The sequence below is a fragment of the Spermophilus citellus genome (genome assembly GCF_964194105.1).
Source record: "Spermophilus citellus genome assembly, chromosome: 1".
NCBI lineage: Eukaryota > Metazoa > Chordata > Mammalia > Rodentia > Sciuridae > Spermophilus > Spermophilus citellus.
The window spans coordinates 84,270,890-84,293,305 of NC_138182.1; the positions used below are offsets into that span (position 1 = coordinate 84,270,890).

At 37.3% G+C, this 22,416-nt stretch overlaps 1 protein-coding gene across 1 annotated transcript in view; it reads right to left on the minus strand.

Moving 5' to 3' along the window:
* Positions 1 to 21,736, minus strand: part of SLAIN1 (SLAIN motif family member 1) — a 63,586-nt gene extending 41,850 nt beyond the window's left edge. Inside the window, exons 1-2 of the mRNA XM_081302734.1 lie at positions 20,915 to 21,736; positions 9,466 to 9,605 (exon numbers count right to left, since the gene is read on the minus strand). Of these exons, the coding sequence (XP_081158860.1) occupies positions 9,466 to 9,605; positions 20,915 to 21,528 (754 nt within the window). The 5' untranslated portion in view covers positions 21,529 to 21,736. The remainder of the gene's footprint in view (positions 1 to 9,465; positions 9,606 to 20,914) is intronic.
* Positions 21,737 to 22,416: the final 680 nt, after the last annotated feature.

Below are 22,416 nucleotides of genomic sequence, written 5' to 3' on the forward strand. Positions count from 1 at the left end.
CTTGCATTTTATCTGATCATAATGGAATGAAACTGGAAATCAATGATAAAAGGAAGGAAGGAAAAATCCTACATCACATGGAAAATGAACAATATGTTACTGAATGATCAATGGGTTACAGAAGACATAAAGGAGGAAATCAAAAAATTCTTAGAGATAAATGAAAATACAGACACAACATATCATATCGGAATCTATGGGACACAATGAAAGCAGTTTTAAGAGGAAAATTCATCGCCTGGTGGTCATTCCTCAAAAAAAGAAAAAAACCAACAAATAAATGAGCTCACACTTCATCTCAAAGCCCTAGAAAAGGAAGAGCAAAACAACAGCAAATGTAGCAGAAGGCAAGAAATAATTAAAATCAGAGCGGAAATCAATGAAATTGAAACAACAGAAACTATTGAAAAAATTAACAAAACTAAAAGTTGGTTCTTCGAAAAAATAAATAAGATCGACAGACCTTTAGCCATGCTAACAATGAGAAGAAGAGAGAGAACTCAAATTACTAACATACGGGATGAAAAAGGCAATATCACAACAGATGCTACAGAAATACAGAAGACAATTAGAAATTATTTTGAAAACCTATATTCCAATAAAATAGAAGATAGTGAAGACATCGATAAATTTCTTAAGTCATATGATTTGCCCAGACTGAGTCAGGAGGATACACACAATTTGAACAGACCAATATCAATGGATGAAATTGAAGAAGGCATCAAAAGACTACCAACCAAGAAAAGCCCAGGACCGGATGGGTATACAGCGGAGTTTTACAAAACCTTTAAAGAAGAATTAATACCAATACTTTTCAAGTTATTTCAGGAAATAGAAAAAGACGGAGCTCTTCCAAATTCATTCTATGAGGCCAACATCACCCTGATTCCGAAACCAGACAAAGACACCTCAAAGAAAGAAAACTACAGACCAATATCTCTCATGAACCTAGATGCAAAAATCCTCAATAAAATTCTGGCGAATCGAATACAAAAACACATCAAAAAAATTGTGCACCATGATCAAGTAGGATTCATCCCTGGGATGCAAGGATGGTTCAATATACGGAAATCAATAAATGCTATTCACCACATCAATAGACTTAAAGATAAGAACCATATGATCATCTCGATAGACGCAGAGAAAGCATTCAACAAAGTACAGCATCCCTTTATGTTCAAAACATTAGAAAAACTAGGGATAACAGGAACTTACCTTGACATTGTAAAAGCTATCTAGGCTAAGCCTCAGGCTAGCATCATTCTGAATGGACAAAAGTTGAAGGCATTCCCTCTAAAATCTGGAACAAGACAGGGATGCCCTCTCTCACCACTTCTATTTAATTTAGTCCTTGAAATACTAGCCAGAGCAATTAGACAGACAAAAGAAATTAAAGACATAAAAATAGAAAAAGAAGAACTTAAATTATCACTATTTGCGGATGACATGATTCTATACCTAGAAGACCCAAAAGGATCTACAAAGAAACTACTAGAACTAATAAATGAATTCAGCAAAGTGGCAGGATATAAAATCAACACGCATAAATCAAAGGCATATCTGTATATCAGCGACAAAACTTCTGAAACAGAAATGAGGAAAAACACTCCATTCACAATGTCCTCAAAAAAAATAAAATACTTGGGAATCAACCTAACAAAAGAGGTGAAAGATTTATACAATGAAAACTACAGAACCCTAAAGAGAGAAGTAGAAGAAGATCTTAGAAGATGGAAAAATATACCCTGTTCATGGATAGGCAGAACTAACATCATCAAAATGGCGATATTACCAAAAGTTCTCTATAGGTTTAATGCAATGCCAATCAAAATCCCAACGGCATTTCTTGTAGAAATAGATAAAGCAATCATGAAATTCATATGGAAAATAAAAGACCCAGAATAGCAAAAGCAATTCTAAACAGGAAGTGTGAATCAGGCGGTATAGCGATACCAGATTTCAAACTATATTACAGAGCAATAGTGACAAAAACAGCATGGTACTGGTACCAAAGCAGGCGGGTGGACCAATGGTATAGAATAGAGGACACAGAGACTAATCCACAAAGTTACAACTATCTTATATTTGATAAATGAGCTAAAAGCATGCAATGGAGGAAGGATAGCATCTTCAACAAATGGTGTTGGGAAAACTGGAAATCCATATGCAACAAAATGAAACTGAATCCCTTTCTCTCGCCATGCACAAAAGTTAACTCAAAATGGATCAAGAAGCTTGATATCAAATCAGAGACTCTGCGTCTGATAGAAGAAAAAGTTGGCTACGATCTACATATTGTGGGGTCGGGCTCCAAATTCCTTAATAGGACACCCATAGCACAAGAGTTAATAACAAGAATCAACAAATGGGACTTACTTAAACTAAAAAGTTTTTTTCTCAGCAAGAGAAACAATAAGAGAGGTAAATAGGGAGCCTACATCCTGGGAACAGATTTTTACTCCTCACACTTCAGATAGAGCCCTAATATCCAGAGTATACAAAGAACTCAAAAAATTAGACAATAAGATAACAAATAACCCAATCAACAAATGGGCCAAGGACCTGAACAGACACTTCTCAGAGGAGGACATACAATCAATCAACAAGTACATGAAAAAATGCTCACCATCTCTAGTAGTCAGAGAAACACAAATCAAAACCACCCTAAGATACCATCTCACTCCAGTAAGATTGGCAGCCACTATGAAGTCAAACAACAACAAGTGCCGGTGAGGATGTGGAGAAAAGGGTACACTTGTACATTGCTGCTGGGACTGCAAATTGGTGCGGCCAATTTGGAAAGCAGTATGGAGATTCCTGGGAAAGCTGGGAATGGAACCACCATTTGACCCTGCTATTGCCCTTCTCGGACTATTCCCTGAAGACCTTAAAAGAGCATGCTACAGGGATACTGCCACATCGATGTTCATAGCAGTACAATTCACAATAGCTAGACTGTGGAACCAACCCAGATGCCCTTCAATAGATGAATGGATAAAAAAAATGTGGCATCTATACACAATGGAGTACTATGCAGCAATAAAAAATGACGAAATCATAGAATTTGCAGGGAAATGGATGGCACTAGAGGAGATTATGCTTAGTGAAGCTAGCCAATCCCTAAAAAACAAATACCAAATGTCTTCTTTGATATAATGAGAGCAACTATGAACAGAGCAGGGAGGAAGAGCAGGAAGAAAAGATTAACATTAAACAGAGACATGAGATGGGAGGGAAAGAGAGAGAAAAGGGAAATTGCATGGAAATGACGGGAGACCCTCATTGCTATACAAAATTACATATAAGAGGTTGTGAGGGGAATGGGAAAATAAACAAGCAGAGAAATGAATTACAGTAGATGGGGTAGAGAGAGAAGATGGGAGGGGAGGGGAGGGGGGATAGTAGGGGATAGGAAAGGTAGCAGAATACAACAATTATTCTGCAATATGCATTTGGGGTAAATTTGGGGGTTCATAACCCACTTCAATCTAATGTATGAAATATGATATGTCAAGAGCTTTGTAATGTTGTGAACAACCAATAAAAAAAAGAAAAAAAATTACAAAAGAAATCCCCCCAAAAAAAAAAAAAAAGAATTAACCTTTGAATTTTTGAGTAATTTTCTTTTCAAAAACATCAGGGTCAAAAGTAAGAACCAAATATCTAAAATCTTTGTTTTCTAATAATCGCCATCTTATCTGAAGATCCCTACCAACATTAAAGAGCAAAAAAAAAAGAAGTTTGTTTTTTAATTGGCACAATAATTATACATATTAAAGGGTAGAGTGTGATGTTTTGACACACCTATATACACTGTAAAAAGATCAGATTGAGATTTAGCATATCCATCACCTCAAACCTTTACCATTTCTTTGTGGTAAGAACCTTTTTAAATACTCTCTTCTAGGAAGATCAATAGGGTTGAGGAAGGGGATGGAGAGGAAGGAAGGCATGGGGAAATAAGAGGGAATAAAAACTACCAGATCATGCTGTGTCCATGTAGGAATACACCACAATCAACCCTGAATATATAACTATCGTCAACTAATTAAAATAATAAAAAGAAAATTGGAAAAGGTTAGGAAGAAGAGAAGGGAAAGTACTTGGGAATAAGACTGATCAAATTATGTTTTGTGCATGTACAAATATGGCATCACCTGCTATTATGTATAATTATAATGTACCAATAAAAATGTTAAAATTAAAAAAGATAAAACTTTATGCTTTTCACTCCTATATGCTGATGAGAGTAAAAAGCCTAAGAGACAGGCAGAGGACTGGGGAAAGAGAATCAAAACAGGATAAGTGTCCCTTCTTCCCCATCTAATGGCTCCTAGTTGTGGCAGTGGATTTCTTAGTGAACAGTCTAGGCTTTCCTCTAAAGCTAAGAGATGGCAAGTAAGGAAATGTTGCAAGAACCACCCCCCACCACCACCACCATCTTACAATACTCAAAATCGAAACTGAAATTAAAACAGTGGTTAATTGTAAAAGAACTACACATTCATTTACTTTAGCAACAGTGTCTGTGGGTCAGGATCCCTTCTAGGTGTTATGGAGCTGGTGATCCACAAAGTGTCCCTGCCCTTGGGCAATCTGTATTCAAATGAAGAAAAACCACCCTAGTCTCCAAAAAAAAAAAAAAAAAAATGATCAGTAATACCTCTTATTTGAAATTGCTGATTGTGCCAGAGATTACTGCAAGTCTAAAAGAAGAAAATGCTTGTTAGAGAATTATTGAAACTTCTAAAATATGGAATACTCACATTATTCCAACTAAGTATTTATACTATATTATGAATAAAGTTAAAATCATAATTTCTTATTTATGTAGTATATCTTTAAACAAACAAACAAACAAAAAACAGTTTCACCGTGTTTCCTGGGCTGGTCTCAAACTTGCAATACTCCCGCCTCAGCCCTGCAAGTAGCGAGGATTACAGAAATTCACCACTGAGCCTAAGTGTTATTTCTATTGATTAACTATCATCGACAAAGAACTCTCTTAATTGGAAGCTAATAATTCTTCAATATGAAAGACTAAATACAAATTTCTCCCTGTTCTCTTCTGAAACCACACTACAGTGACACTTAATGCCAAGTCTTATATCCACAAGGAAAACTGAATAGGAGAGAAGACAATATCAGATTAAGGAGGGTCACAATACCTTAGAGGAAAAAAATAAACATTAAGTTAGAGATGTGGGCTTTAGCATTCTCTAAGGGCCAACAGTGAGGGAAACCAATACAGATGCAAGGTACCACAGAAGGTAATGAGTTCTATGGTGAAGCAAAAAAAAATCAGGAAGACTGAATAATCTATAGGAAAATACTTAAATCCTCCAGCTCCATCCCCTGCCCAAGCAACCGTCCTTTCTTATAACAAAGACAGGTTTATGTACCTGAATGAACTGAAACAGAAAGCCATTAGATTTTTTTTAAGTGTCTTTTTCTAATTAATAAAACACAAATAAGCATACCTTTCAAAAAAAAAAACCTAATAAAATAACAGGAAGACTAAGTGAAAACCTGCATACTAGAAGTGAGGGCAGGACATAACATCTGTGCTGTTCACTGTTATATCCCCATTACCTACAATGGCACCCGGCACAAAGAAGGTAGCTAATAAACATGCAGCAAAAGCTCAGATAATAAGTTATTATAATGTCCAAGAAAGTAGGACATCAAACAAAATCAACAACAGAAAGCAAGAGAGAAAAATATAAAAAACATGGAGATCGATCCAGGAAATTTAATATCTGACCAACAGAAATATCTAGAAAGAATAGAGAAAACAGAGTAGCACAGGCGGGGGTCTTATAAAGAAACAAGGTAATAATGTTTCCAAGTTGAAAGTAACACTAAATGCCTAACAAAAAGAGAAAGTGAAAGAAATTTATCATTTCAAAATACCAGGAATAAAGACAAGATTCTAAAACACTCATCTTGATTTAGGTAGAAAGATTACAAAGAATCACAAACAAGAATGGCACTGGACTGACTCCAATGACAATCCTGAAACTAAAAAAAAAAAAAAAAAAAAAATGGAATATTACTTTGTAAATTCTGTAGAAAGTGGCTTTTTAACGAAGAAATCTAAGCCTATCCCAAAGAACAATCAGGTGTAAGGGTGAGGAGGAAATAAAAACATTTTCAGACAGACAAGGTGCTCAAAGCTCACCTCCCACATATTTTCTTTCCCTTCCTACTTCCCACAAAGAGCATGCAAAGAATGCATTCCACTAGGAGAAGGGAATATAAAGAAAAGGACATCTTTGTATCTAAGAATCAGGGGACACCGCACTATGAAGGGGTCAGGTGAATTCCAGGAAAAAGCAAAAGGACACTCCACCCCACAACAGCTGTTGGGAAGCAAGAGACCATTCCCAAGAGAAAAAGACAACAGAAGACACAGAAGGAGCAGCAACAAAACTGAGCCCTTGGATCTACATGGTCTGTCTGGAGAGACTGGCAATAAATTAATGAGAAGAGATCCAAGGGGGGAAAAAAAGTGTCTTTTTCTAATAACCTTAAAAAAAAAAGAGGAAAAACAAAGTATCAAAAAATATTGAACGACATGAATGCTTCTATCATAAATATTCATGTATTCTAAAAATAGTAAACAGCTACATCAGGAAGATGTGCAGAGATAATGTAAAAGGATGATGTTAAAAGGATTAAACCTTCACAAGTCAAAAACCAGTGGTTGATGCTTAAAATTGAGAATTTCCACTAATAGCCATCCAACATTAGAATTAATTTAGAAGAGGTAAACAGAAAATCAAAACCAATAGCTGGGAAATAAAACAGGTATGGGGGGATGGGGGCAGGAGGCTTCTACTTTTCTTATATACTCATAAGACTAATATTTTATAAACTGCAGTCATTATTTTATATAATCTAAGTTTGTTTTTTTAAAAAAAAAGGCTTTTCATACAGTAAACTTATGTTAGCCTATTATTTCTTGGCTAATCATAGGATTCTGAATATTTGAAGAAAAGCATTTAGTCTGATAGCAAAAGAGGTTCTATATTTATACAAATTTAGTAAAGGACTAATTTTGGTTTCAAAAAACTAGCTCTCAAAACTCTTTAATCTGAAATTTAAATAAATCATGCATAAAACCACAGCATGTCCATTCTGCTTTAGCTCCTTGCTGACAAAAGGAAAATTGGATAATCAGCATGTAGTCTAAAATATCAAAAGCACTTATCATTTACTATTATTTACATTAAACTTAACAAAAGCCTCTCCTCTACTTTTTCAAAATCAACCATGTATGCAAATAAACTAAATTAGGGGTTGCCAAACTGGCCTGGGGTAGCCCAAATCCAGCCTGATGCTGTTTTTCTAATACTTATCAGCCAAGAAGACTTTTACACTTATGGGGGGAAGGTATCTTATTCGCTGTGACATTGCATGTGTGTTTGAGAAAGGTGACCCTGCTCAAGGACGAGGGTGGATCCAGGTTTAGGGTGTATCCTGCAGGTTTTAGGAAGTAACCCGGTTTAGGATAATTTGGGTTTAGGTTGTTCCCAGTTTAGGACAATCTGGATTTAAGGCAGTTCCAGGTTTAAGATTATTGCTGCTGGGAATAGGGCGTATCCTGCTGCCTGAGTTTCCGTTGAGTTCTCCTGGAATTGAGAAAGTATTTGGGACGTGAATTGTGTGGCAGAACTTGGATTTTCCCCAGAACGTGTGTGTAGAGGCCGGTGTGAGTTCGGGAATAAAGAATTGCTGTTTGAATCTACAAAGCTGTGAGTGGCTCGTGATTTTGTGCCCAGCCAAGACTGCGGCATATATATATATATAAATTTATCAAATTCAGGTATTTAAAAAAAAAAAGATTTTATTAGAACACAGGCTTGCTCATCAATGCTTATACCCATGGCTGCTTTCTGGTGATAACCAAGTTGAACAGTCATAATAGAGACTGTGTGTCTGCAAAACCTAAGATATTTACAGTCTGAATCCTTCCAGAAAAAAAGCTTACTGATCCGTAGGCTAAATGACTATAATTCTGAATTTCATTTAACTATTGCTTCAAATTATTAAGCCAAATTCATATATAAATGTGTGAATATGCTAAGTTCATGAATCAAGGGCTGCTTGAGTAAGAAGCCTTAGAGCCAGGTCTACGGGACTCTTGAAAAGTCAAGTGGAATTTAAAATTTTGCTTAGCATTTGAGGTAAGTGGGAATAGAATCAAATCTAGGGTATCCTGACAGTGAGATGGTTGCTCTAAGAGATAAGCATCTGGGGCCAAAGGTTTAACCCTAGCACACCTTTGTTCCTCCGCCACTCTTCGACTGTTATTATTTCATTTTGTTAAAATTCAATAAAACATGCTCTTCAATCTTCAAACATGTCCTCCAAATGTTTAAGAGATCTACTTATATTGACTTACAACTGTGCCAATCCAGCAGGAGAGCATAATGGTTAAGGACAGAGTTTCTGGTGTCAGACTCCGACTGTCGCACTGGTCTTGCAATTCTCTGAATGTCTCTAAACTTCACTCACCTCTAAAAATGACCACAGTACCTATTACACTTCAGGTGAGCATGGTTAGACTGAATGAAGAAAGTCAAGAACTTAAGGTACTATCACAGAATTAAGAGCTCAAGAAATGTTAGCTACACTTTGTTTCATGTTCAAATAGTTCATAAACATCCATTTTCCTTGAAGAGACAGTATTCCCAAACTTAGGTGTACCTAAGAGTACCCTAGGATACTTATTCTTTAATCTGGAGGGATGGAACCTGTACTTTCAAGCTCCCTATGATTTGGATACAGGTGGTCCATGGAATAGAAACAGTGTTCCACAGAATAGAAACAGTGTTCCTAGATGATGAAACACATAGGGGAAGTTGAAAGACAAACTAAAAAGCTTACAATCACAACTTTAAGTGGTTGACTATATCAAAATCATAAGGAGCCGAGTAATACTCATTCCTTAAGCTGTTTTTTCCCTTTACAGTTATCATTTTCTTTTTCTCTTCTGGGCTCCACAAGTTAACTAATGTTATACACAAAGATTTTTCCTAGTTTACGAAGGTTAGGACTTCCAGTTACACATCCAACTAAACAATGAAGTAATTCAGTAAGTTCCATACTCAGACCCCAACAGAATCCCAGTTTTCTATCTTAAAATTCAGCCATAAAATTATGTAATGAAGACTGACCCAGTTCACTTATTGGCATATTTGCAAAGAGAAAGAAAAAAACTGAAGGAAAAAACATGTGTTCATATGTTACAATACAAACTAAAACAAGCTAAAAATAGCACAAAACTAGAGCCTATAGTGAGAAACCCTGATGTGTGATCCTGGTGAAGGGAACTGCATGCAATACCTGCACCACAGGGTGAGTTTTTACTCAACTCAAGTGTCTATTCCAAAACCAGCAACAAAAGCAGAGCTCAGAATGGCAAGAGTTGGAGAATGCAAATGCACACGTTCACAATACCTTGCTCCAGTCTAAAGCACAGGGAACGTCTGGCTGCTTCCATCTCAGGAGTCGGGTTATCTAGGACGTGTCTACACCACTGCAAAGGATTCAGGGATTTCTCTGATGAGGTGAATGTCTTTGAAGAGCCAACGTATAACCTTAAAAAAAGAAATCTACATTATAGGTATGATACAGGTATACAGAGAGTGCCTCTCTTCTGGGGAAAACAACAGGTATTCAACAGTTTCCGTAGGAACACAACTCACATTTGAATACTTCCAATACCAAAACTCATTTTTAACAAGCAAATATCCCCAAATAGAAATGACTCTCTCCAAAGCCTGGTGAGTACTATTTCAAAAATAGATCTAGCAATTTTCCCCTTAACTGTGTTTCACAGAGTAGGAGATCAGGGTTTGGGGTACTGAACAGGCACCATGAGGATCTTACAGTATCATTTTACACATTTAGAAATGAACGTTGTCTAATTCTCCTGAAGCAGAATTGTATGTAAAACTGGGCTAATGGATGTAAACATGGCATGGGCCACAAGGCAAACTTTGGTTATGTTTTTAAAAAATAATAAAAGTCCAAACACAAGATGGTTAATTCTCTGAACTCTAAATATTTCTGTCACCTCAAATCTACACTAAACTTGATATGTACTACTTCATTAAAACCAAAGAAATACCTTTAAAAGTTTTGGGCAAAATTCATTTTCAGCATCTACACCATTACACAGTAACAGATAGTATTATTTTTAATACTATCCAGAGGTACTACAAGTTACAATAAAGGTTTTCTCTCATTGACATAACTATGCTAAGGTAAACTTATATTTTTAGTGATAGGTTAAATTAAAAAGTTTAAATAACCAGCAGTTATTAAAAAAAACAAGAGGAGAAAGTTACTTCCCTGCAATTGCTGGCTCTAGTAATGGACCTTGCTAAACTTAAGTTTATTCTAATTATAAATCTCTTAAAAGTAATACTCCCTCAAAGTAATTACAATTCTAATGAGCACTTATTCTTGAAATTATGTACTTTAATACTTTTACTACTCTGTACAGAACTTCTACCTTTTAGATTATTCAACTCTGCCATCCCAGCACAAAAGCATCCTAGACCATATGTAAACTAATAAACATGGCTGAGTCCCTATAAACTTCACTTACAGATAAAGATAAACTTCCCATCATTTTCACATTCTACATTTTTAAAATTTTCTCCATTATTTTAAAATGCAAAAATCTATATTTCCAGCCATACAAAACAGGCAACAGACTTGATTTCCTCCAAGGACATAGTTTGCTGACAGGTGAAGATTCTAAAATATCTCTCTTTTAATCTAGTAAAGGGTAATTGCAATGTATTATTTTCCTTATAGTATGGTCTACAGTCCTACCTCCATTAAGAGTACACAAATTAGCTACAAATTCATATTCCTGCGCTCCACCACAGCCCTAGTATGACATAGGTAGGTTATAACTCCTGCTACCCTTCCTCACTAATGGACTCCCAACTTGTCCAGTACTGGGTACCCCACCTTAGTTCGAACAAAAGTCAGTGCAGGCTAGTTGTTCTCAATCTACTTTGATACTTCAAACATAAATCTCTGGGCCATACCCTGCCCCCAGGTTTCTGATTCAGTAAACCTGGAGTAGAGTCAAAGAATCTGAATATCTAATAAGCAATCTAAGCCAATCACGGTAATTCACTATTGCCCTTGGCCTAGTGACTAGTTCAGGCCCCAGTCCTGGGTACAATCCCAGCTAAGAAAATCTGAGGGGAAATCATTTGATGTGCTTGTGGGCAAAATTTTCCTCGTTAAATCTACAAAAGGTTTTTGGTAGATTCCTCCAGATTTTTTTAACATGGTTAAGCCATCTGTGAATAAAGCCAGGTTTGCTTTTCTTTCCAATCTCAATGTTTTATCTGTTGTCTGACTGCACTGGATAGAATCTCAGTGCCCAGTAGAAGAAAGCTGATATCCTTACTTTGTTCTACTATCACTATCTAGTATGCTGATTTTTTTTTTTTAAATGGGGCCTTTAATCTGACTAAGGACATCTTCTTCTGTTCTGCAATTCATTGGGAATTGTTATTAAGAATGGATGCAAATGTTTTTTTCTTGGCTAAATACTGAGATTATAATGATTTTTCCATTTTAGTTAATATGGTAAGTTATACTGATGCTTGAAATGTTAAACCAGATATACCAAATTTAAGAGTGAGAGTCTAAATACCATTCAGGTGTCTCTTCCCCTTAAATCGATCTATATAATTAAATTCTAATGAAAATCTAAGCAGGATTTTAATTTTTTTTTTTTTTTTTTTTTTTTTTTTTATGTAGAAGCTGATCCTAAAATTTACACGAAAGGCAAAAAATCCTAGGATGGTCAAACTGTTTAAAAACAAAGTTGGAAAGCTGTCAGTAATTGAGTCTTATGACCAAGCTACGTAAGTACAGATTAGTATGACAAAGATAAAGAGATCAATGGGGAAAGAATAAAATTCAGAGATAGACATAAATAGAAAACTGAATTTTAACACAGTACAAAGAGAATTCAAAGAAGAAAGGACAGCATTTTGAACAAATAGTGCTGGAACACAATGGATAATGAATGGCCATATTAAAAAAAAAAAGTTTAAAGGAAACTGATCCATACTTCACACAACATCCAATTAACTCAAAATAGATGAGTCAAAAATGTAAAATTTGAAATTGTAAAACACTTTTGTTAGAAACCATAGGTGGGCAAACCATGCATGGTGGGCTTTGCCAACCAACATTTTTTAGATACAATTCTAACACTGAAAGCATGATCCATAAAAGAAAAAAAAATTATCAATTGGACTTGTAAAAAAATGAAAACTTTGCTTTCTGAAAAACACTAAGAGAATGAAAGACAAATCAAACTGGGAAGAAAAAAATTGCAAATCATGTGTCTGATGAAGAACATGTATGTAGCATATGTAAGAAAATCTGCAAATTCAATACTCAATTTTAATCAAAGGCAAAAGATTTGACTGTGTTTCACCAAAGAAGATCTGTTGGTAGTAAACAGGATATGAAAACATGCTAATCATTTGAGAAATGCAAACTAAAACCATAATAAGATATTACTACACACCTCTTAGAATGGTTAATATTAAAAAGACCGGCCATAGTAAGTTCTGAGGAACACATGGTACAGTTGAAATTTCTACTGCTGGTAGAAATGTAAAATGGTATAACCACTTTGGAAAAGAGTTTGGCAGCATGTTAAAAAGTTAACACACATTCACTCTCTGCTCCAGCCACTTGAGTCATTAAGTATTTATTTACCCAAGAGAAATTTAGACTTATACATAAATATGCACAATAGTTTTATTCCTAACAACCAAAAATTGAAAACGACCCAATGCCCACCAAAAGATGGGGTGGATTGGGGCTGGAGTTGTGGCTCAGAGGTAGAGAGCTCGCCTACCATGCGTGAGGCATTGGGTTCGATCCTCAGCACATAAAAATAAAATAAAGATATTACATCCACCTATAACTAAAAAATATTTAAAAAAAAAAAAAAAGACGGGTGATAAACAAACCATGTTTCTATCCAGGCAATATAATAGCTCCCACACAAAAAAAAAAAAAGAAAAAGAAAAAGAAAAAAAAAAACTACTGACTTATGGAACAAAACTTCTAAAACCAGACTAAAACAAATCCATGAAGAATACATGCTGTATTATTTCATCAATATAAAAATGATAGAAAACACAAACTAGTCTTAGAGTTAAATAGGATTAGGAAGGAAGGAATACAAAGAGCCACAGTCAATTTACGTGTTGAAGTATGTTCACTATCTTGATCACTGTGAAGGTTTCATGGATATATTCATACGACTGTTAAGTTGTACATTTTAAATATGTGCAGTTGATATACCAAGTATACTTCAGTAAAGCATTTAAAAAATGGTCACAAGGACTGGGAACTGATTCCCATCCCTCAGTATTCTTAAGATGAGAGACTCAGAGCTGCCATCTACCATATGTTCAAAGAGAGAGAAGCAGCAGCCACAGTCCTAACAGAAATGAGCCACTAATTAATCAACTGTGGTACTTCCTTATCTCTAGACTTAATCAATTTTGCTCCCTATTACCCACACAATGCATGTCTCTGAGCCTCTGCTCATTCTCAAGTTTCACTCTGTTACCACCTGAAACTACTGTCTAAGGCACCACTGCCCATGATCTCCAGCATCCTACAGGATTCCTGAAAATACGTTCTGTTGCAAGGAATCTTCTACCAACCATCTTGCCTCTGTGTTTCAAATATTACAACATTTTTTTTCTAGTTACCCTCTCAATTACTGATAAACTGTACCAGTCAATGAGCTCCACCCACCTGTATCTTTAGATCAACTTCAATACCTCCTTCGGTTATGAATAGACAACCAATGATACCTAATATATGGAATACTCCTATTATATAAAGTGCTTAGGTTAAAAAATAACAAGAAAAAGAACACAGGAGTAAAAAAACACAAGGGACAAATGAAAATACCAACACAACTATAACTGATATCATCTAAGAGAAAATATTGCATTCATACACACATACAAATATTTAAAAATAAATAGATTGTTCATTCTTAGAAAATGAAACTAATGTAGCAGAAGCAAAAATGTCAATAAATGAGTTTGGAATATCAAGTTGAAGAAGGAAGAAAATTCCCGGAGTTAAAGGCAGGTCATGGGATTCCAGAACAAAAGCACCTACAAATGTCCAGTATAAAAAACAGAAAGACCCATACCAAGGTATATCAAGACGTTAGAATACTAGGGATAAACAAAGCTGAAGAAAAAGTTACAAAGCTATTCATATTACAGTGACTTCAATAGCTAGAACATAATAAAAATTACTGCCAAAAAAATGCCTTCAAAAGTAAAATGATTGACTTAGATTTTCATACCCAACCCAACTACAAAATTTATGCAAGGGCAGACATTTTCAAATATGCAGAATCTCAAAATATGCTTGTCATGTGTGTCCGCTTTCTCAGAAAGCTATTCAGATTCCAATAGCTTTCATATTTCACTTATTTTAGGTAAAGATAAAGGATTTAAATAGGGAACCCAACATATGCAAGAAACTGAAGAAATTCCCATGACAACAGCACTAGGCACCCAGCCTAGTGAGCAAACACTAAAGATGGAAGAAACATGACTAAGAGTTTCAGAAGGGATACCACTACAAAATAAATTTCTGAAAGCACATTTAAGAGATTAACAAATGCGTATGACTTTACTGATGAATTTTATGGTTCCACTGGAATGTTTGAGAAAATAATTTGTGACAAAGAATTTTCAAAAGTAAAGAGAAGAGAGAGGAGACAAAAGAATTTGAGAAAATAAATGCAGCATATGTTTAACAGGAGTCAACTAGTAACAGGTATTATTGTAATCCAGACATTCTATGATTAAAAAAAAATCTATAAAAGACATTATGAGGAGGGGGAAAGGCTAGGGCAGTTAGAGGGAGAAGGAAAGAGAGCTGTAGTCTTCATTTTCCATCAATTTCTACAGATGTATATGACTTTTTAAAGATAAATACTTTTGTTCATTTCTAAACAAATAGCAAAATTAGGATGAAGTGATACCTGTATGAAAGACTTGGAAGTAGGGCAGGAACTTGGACTGCTACCTTCTGAAACAAACCTTGCTAAAGGTGTTTGACCTTACATATCATGTCATGTATCATTTTGATAAAACTGAAGAAGCATCACACAAATGTATGGCATGAAGACAGAAGTGATCACCAACACTCGAGTCTCCAAATAATATATCCATGGAAGCCTACTATTTCTATGACAAGACTATGAACAGGATTTAAATAATTTTAAAAATGCAGAAAGTTAGAGATCCTGTAGCTATAAACTCCTTGAGTAGAATATATCTCCAAGATTAGAGAAGCAATGTAAAACCTGTATTTCCTGTATCTTTCCTAAACAATTCTAACCTTCTAAAAGATCATAAAAATCACATTACTTGTTGTCTTTACCAACAGTAACATTTCTAAGATCCTATTTTGCCATTACTAGTGCACAGACCTCCTAAAGACTTACAAACTACTCTTGCAACATCAGTTTCCTTAACAGTATTGATGGTGAGTTGAAATCCAGCAATATTTGAAAACTTCAGAACTCTTCACATATTAGAAAACTATCACTTGAAATATTAGTGTGATTTTCTTTAACTTTTCTTCAGTAACTTCCAAAGCACATGCCTAGAAAGTGTCAAAAGTGTTATGCTGTTCAAAGAATCCCCTTCTTTTACACACATTTCACATTCTGGACCCCCAACTTGATATATGTGGTGACACTGTAATGTAAACCTACCTAATGATGCTGAATGTTTCAAACCAAGCATTACAATTGCCATTAAAGACAAAACAGAAACCTCAGTTATCCCCCCCCCCCAAAAAAAAAAAATATGTTTGGCTCTAAAGTTATCCTTCTGCAAATAATATAAAACCAATAGAACAGAAAGCAAAATATGTATTTGTAGACCTAACACTAAAAGGTGATTTGTGATAATTTTCAACAAACAGTTTTAGAAGCCTTCAATCACCCCAACTTTTATTTTAAGGAAAGCTAAAATATCAGCACTGATGAGCACAACCAGTCTTGTTCACATAAACACATTCCGATTCCCTAGCTCCTGATGGGATCAAACTAGGTAGCCACTACAAAAACCTAACACAACTAGCTATTTAAAGGACACATGATGTCCAAATTTTAGTTGCTGAACTGTTCTACAGAAAATTTTCCCTCCACCCTGTCTCATCCCACGGGAAGGATCTAAACTTCTATTTCAGTGTCTCATTACAGGGTTTCAAAGTTACTCACTTAAAATACACATATTCATATTTCCATCAAGTCCATTTGTTCCTAACATTGTGCATTTTCAATTAGAATTGTCAGAAAGTGAAGCACCCTCTGGTCTTTTCACTAAAAATCAATTATGCAAAAAACAGTTTAGGTGGGCTAATTTAGCTGTGCCATATGTATAGTACAAGGTGTTTAACAGCTTTGATGAAGAACTGGCAATGATTTCTGCCAGCTGTTTGGGGTCTTAATGTTACACATGGAAGATGAATATCTCATTCATCAAATTTCCATTAATTTGTATATATCACTATTTTCTCTAGTATAATTAACAACTTTTCTCCTGTGCCTTCCAGTTGGGCAAAATTCCTGCCACATCCCCTTCACAGAAGTCTCAATATTCTGCTAATTGTCACTCCAACTAAAGTCTCCTTACAAGGCAGTATTTTATATTGGCTAGCATATTTTCATCTTGGCATTTTTTCATAGAAAATGACTGAGGTGTGAAAGGCTTGACCTCTACTAGGGCACTACACTGTCTTCAGAGAGCTGGCTTTTTTTGTTTTATTTTGTTTTGTTTTTAACTAATTTCTCCAAATCCACTGTGCTTTTCAACAGTGTAAATGGGTATGTTTCTAACTTTTACCATATCACAACTCAGGACATGTGTAAAACTGAAACATGTTTAATCAACACAAGTTGAGTGCTGCAAGATGCAATGAATTATAACTTTTTATTCCACTCCACTTCATTTTTTTTAAATGCTGGTAAATACACCAAATTGACCTAATGACCCACTAGTAGGTCACAACTTAGTTTGGGGGACAGTGGTGGATATCAATGGTGTAAACACTTGTCAATCTGGGTCCATACCCTGATTTTCAGTCTGAACTCTTTCAGTAACCAGCTGGAAGAGCTCATGTAAATCGCATCAGCTACAGCTTCTGTCCCTCAACACTGAAATAAGGGAGCTGCAACAGGCCATAGTAAGGTCTACCATGTAGCTGATGGCTCACATTGCCACCTCCTAACAATCTGATTTCCTTTGCTTGTAACCAAATATTTCTCATTCTGTGACACTGAGGCAGACACACAGATCTTTAACATATCTTTCATAAAGATTAAAAACTCCATCCAGTCAAACCAGGTCCCATGTATGCATCAAGATTTTAGTCCTTTTAAAAAAGCTTCTTATTTGCTTCTCTCAGAATTTCCCTTTATACATTCTAGCCAACCATCATCTAAAGAAAAGAACTATTAAATTAGTAGTACAATAACTGAGAAATCAGTACCGGAAGACATGAACTTTTACTACAGGGTCATAGCAAGCGGACTTAGGAATTAAAGTTCTGGAACTCTTGTCTAGTTTTCTGTGACATTTAACTCAAGCAGCACTGTGCTAAGATAAGCAGGTTGTATTAAAGCAAAAGTAAACACTTCAAACTCAATTGAGATAAATATTTAAATATGAAAATTTTGTTACAAAGCTTTTCAAAATGAAATAGAACATACATTTCTCCTTAAACGTGTGTGTGTGTGTGTGTGTGTGTGTGTGTGTACAGTACTAAGAATTAAATCCAGGAGTACTCTACAACTGAGCTATATCCCCAGCCCTTTTTATTTTAAGATAAGGCCTTAATAAGTTGCCACAGTAGCCTTCAACTTGCAATCCTCCTGCCTCAGCCTCTCAAGTCCATCCAAGTCACTGGGATTATGAGCATGTAGCATCCACCTTTAAACATATTTTGGAAGATAACTACTTAAAGGTTAAGAAAAAAAAGTTAAGAGAAATAATTGGTTCTATTACTCACAATATTCCATGTACACACAATTCTAAAGCCAAATTTTGTCCAAGTAGTCAATAAAAGTATATCGTAAGGCTTTATTAGAAAAGACATACTTATTCAATGACAATACATTTGTAAACTCTTTCCTGAAGACATTTTAGCAGTAAGTACTATTCTAAACAAATTATCAAATACCAATGTTTAACTTCATTAAATGATTTCATAAAAAGGCATGAATACTAGATGATACAGCTAATAGTAACTTGTTCCATAATACTATTACTTTAGCAATGATGTAATTGTTATGAGTTGGAGCTACTTTTACAAAAATGTATAGATGTTAAATGAAAGATAAGTGTAAAAAACTGGTATGCATATATTTGTATACTGATTTGGATAATTATCTTTTTATCTTGAAGGATCTACAGAATGTTAACAGGATTAATTCTGAGGCATGATAGTAGATTGGAGAAAAGAAAATGAACTTTTACTTGTGACTTGAAAATAGATTTCAAGTAACAGGGTACTATATATCCTCTCTGATTGTTTCTTAATATGCAGAGGATTTTTTTTAATTGCCACCTGCAAACATATCAGGGAATCCAATTGAAAAGCACTCTATTGTGAGACCACAGGATAAACTGAAATATGTACAAATTTGTAATAATAAAGGAACTTTACAGTGCTCTGCAAGAATTAACAGCGGCTTAAACCTTAAAAATTAAACCCCATTGATTACTTTTTCGTCAATACACCAAAATGTTGCAATGCAAAAATCACTTAATGTTTAAAATACTGTGATGAAACCTTAAATTTTTTTAAGCCCATCCCAATACCTTAATTATCCATCCTTTTTCTACCTGTGATCTATTCCTGTTTGTTTTGAGGAAGATAATCTATAAATAGTGTATCATGACTATAGAAACATTTGTAAAGCATCAAAGAATTTATTCACCTACTACTTGAAATTCATAGAACCTACTTTAATTTATATTTGTCTCAAACCATCTGAAGAATGAATGTTAACCCCACTAGTTTTTTAAAGTTATTTCAATGATATCTGAACAAAAAATAAAAGCCTAGATATAATATTCTAAACTAAATATGTTACTAATCAAATTCTCTTACTAAATGTAAGTTTGGAAACATGATAATATTTTTAAAGTATGTGATTATTCTCCTATATCGCCACCAAAAATACAAACAGGCTTCTTTCACTCTCTATGTATACCATCATCAAAAAAGGCAAAGTAGGGACTAAATTATTCAAATAATTTAAAAGTGGGATAAGGGATTACAGTTATTATTGAAAACCTAAGAACCATCAAGAGACCATTTTCTAGTGCCAAAATCAGACAATTAGTATAAATAAAGTCTGGGCATTATAGCAACAAAAATAAAGTGCAGAATCTAAAAAACGGCTTAAAAGTTCCAAGAAGTGTTGTTTAATTTTTACAACTTAAGCTATCTGCAGAGCTGCCAAAAAGTATTAAGGAGAATGATGAACATGCTGATTACAGCTCTAGATGTTTTAATCCTTGAATCAAACCCATTAGCTAATGTATTTTACAGTGCTTTGTTACATGAAAGTGTAAATGAAAAGGAACACTGGTTCCCAAGAGAAAAATCACTAAGGTTCTCTCTCTCTAGTTTTCTTTCTGTACAATTAAGCAACAGGAACACAAAGTAAGGAAAATCCAGTTCGGAGAAATATGAATGGTGCCAGATAAAAAGACCACAATTCTTCTTCATGACACTGTTAAACAGAGGAGATCTCTATTAACTTCCTGGCATGAACCCAAGCTCCACCTTATCCCACTATATGTCTAGTGGCCAAGGAAAGCATACAGAACCAAGAAAAAGATGTGAAGTGATTGAACGACTCAATTTGTGAACGAGCATCAGGAAAAACACCTAATAATGGAATCTGATAACTTCCTCCTCCAAAAATTACTAGGTCACAGAAAATAAACACACTAACCAAATTTCAACTGAATAAATGTTGCCTGTCTCAAGTTTTCCAATAACCAACTATAAAAGTTTCCAAAAATAAAAGGAAGTTTCTCTAATAGCAATTTTCTTCTATTACAGCTTAATTCTTAAAGTTCCTTGGTTCCTAGGTAAAAAGTGTCTTCAACCTGTTCACTCTGTTCCCAAAAAAGCCTTCATTGTTGACACTATTCCTGATGGAAAAGCCAGTGACATCAGCAGATTTAAAAAGCAAGTCAGTCTAAGAAAAAAAAAAAATCATCATCAATGAAAATGCAGCGAAAGAGGGCACAGTCTGTACAACTTAACTGCAAGAAGGAATCTCTAGGAAGAGATCCATCACTAGGCGGCTTCCGATGCCACGAGGGACAGTAAGCAAATCCTGTCCAGCATTCTTTTGGAAGGAAATAAGAGTAACAGTCGCAGACACAAGCCAACCCCTACCCACTCCCACCTGTCTGGCAGCCATCCCCCACTATACACACACTAGAATGGAGCGGCAAGATGACAGGGATTTTGCTATTAACCCTAACGAGGAGCTTGGGACTCAATAATCAGCAAAAAGCAGAACACAGGCAGATGGAGGAGACCAGTTCATCCCCCGATGGACCAGTCTGAGATATCAGAAAACAGGTTTCTGCCTTCGTGAAAAGCTTCATAGCCCAGCTTGACACCTGCTAGGTCACTCGGCCCGCGGACTGCAGGGGAAGGAGGTGTCATTGGCATCCGCCAGGTTCCCCCCCTCCTCCTCCCATGCCCCCTTCCGCTCAGTTTCCGGGACCTCCGAGGCCCGGGTCTTGGGGAATAGAGCCGAGGTGGTCAGTACCAGGTGTAGTCGTCCTCGTCCCGCCAAGCTGCTAGGCTCTCCAGGTCTAGCGGCTCCACCTCGTCCAGCAGTGTGGGGGGCGGCGAGGGCGGCACGGAGGCTTCCCCCGGTGGCGTCCCCGCGCCCCCTGGCTCTGAGCTGCCGCTGCCCGGGCCAAAGAAGCCCGCCGCCGGCTTGAAGTAGACGAAGGGAGCCTCCGAAGGCTGTGCCAGGCTGCAGAGCAGGGAGGGCGCAGGGCTGGGTAGGCAGTAGGTTCCCGGGAACGCCGGGCTGGAGCCGCCGCCAGTGCTGGCGCCCCCGGCGCCCAGCGCCAGCCCCAGCCCTAGACCCCCCGGGGCAGTGGTGGAGGTCGCAGCGGCCGGGGGGCTCCGTGGACCCAACGGGCTGCAGGCCCCGGCTGGGGGCGGCGCGGAGGGCGGCGGCGGCGGTAGCAGCAGCAGGTGCGGGGCGGCGGCCGCAGTGGCCGCCCGGCTACGCAGCTGCTCGTTCTGCTTCTCCAGTTTGCGCACCAGCTCCTGCAGCTTCTTCACCTCCAGCTCCGCGTTCACCACCGGCCCCGAGCCTGCTCCGGAGCCGCCCCCCGCCGAGGCGCATTTCACCTGCTCCGCCATCATCGTGGGCCCGGAGGGCGACGCGGCCGCCGCGGGTGCGTGCCGCCGCGCCGACTCCGGGGGCTGCGAGGAGACTACGGTTCCTGTGCCGCTGCCCCAATCCGGGAAGCCGAGCACGCTGGGACTGAGAACCACCCGGCAGTTCGCATCAGCACCAGGGCCCTGACTCGGGCCGAGGCTGCCGCCGCCGAGCTATTCTGCACATGCTCAGTGCGTCCTTCCAGTCCCTTGGGCGCCGCGGCGGCTCCGGGTTTTAGCCGCGGCCCCGAGGCGGGGCGCGGGCGCCGGGGGGCGGGACCGGGGGTGGAGGAGCGGTCTGGGGCTGAGGCCCACGAGAGGTGGGCGGGACCTGCAGCGCTGACCCGAGCCCAAGGCCACTACTCCCACCCAAGCCACTTACTCCCAGGTGCCTGATTGGACTTGACCTGAACTTTCCCGCCACCGGCACTTCCTCCCTGCAGCCGAAAGCGCACTATGCAGATCGCAGACCCAGGGGTGGGGTGCTAAAAAGCCGCAGCAGGTGCATACCTTAGAAAAATGTATCCCAGGCTGGGCTTCTGGTTTGTTCTCTTCCGAAAGCACTGTTAGGCTTAATAACAATATTTACTAGTTACGAACTGGTGAAACCTGTAGAAAATCGAAAGGCTGGGTAACATTGTCCCAGAACCAAAAACTAGACCCGTAGATGTAGCCTTTGGTGATGCAGAAACAAAATGGTGAGAAAAAAGAGGCCAAAGAGAAAAAGGAAGAAATCCCTGTCACTAAAAGAATGATGAGCTGTTACATACTAAAATCACGAGAGCTTATTCTAAAATAGTCAAATTTGAATTATTCCCACCAATATTTGTCACCATAAAAAGATAGTTGGTTTTTCATACTCTGTCCATACAT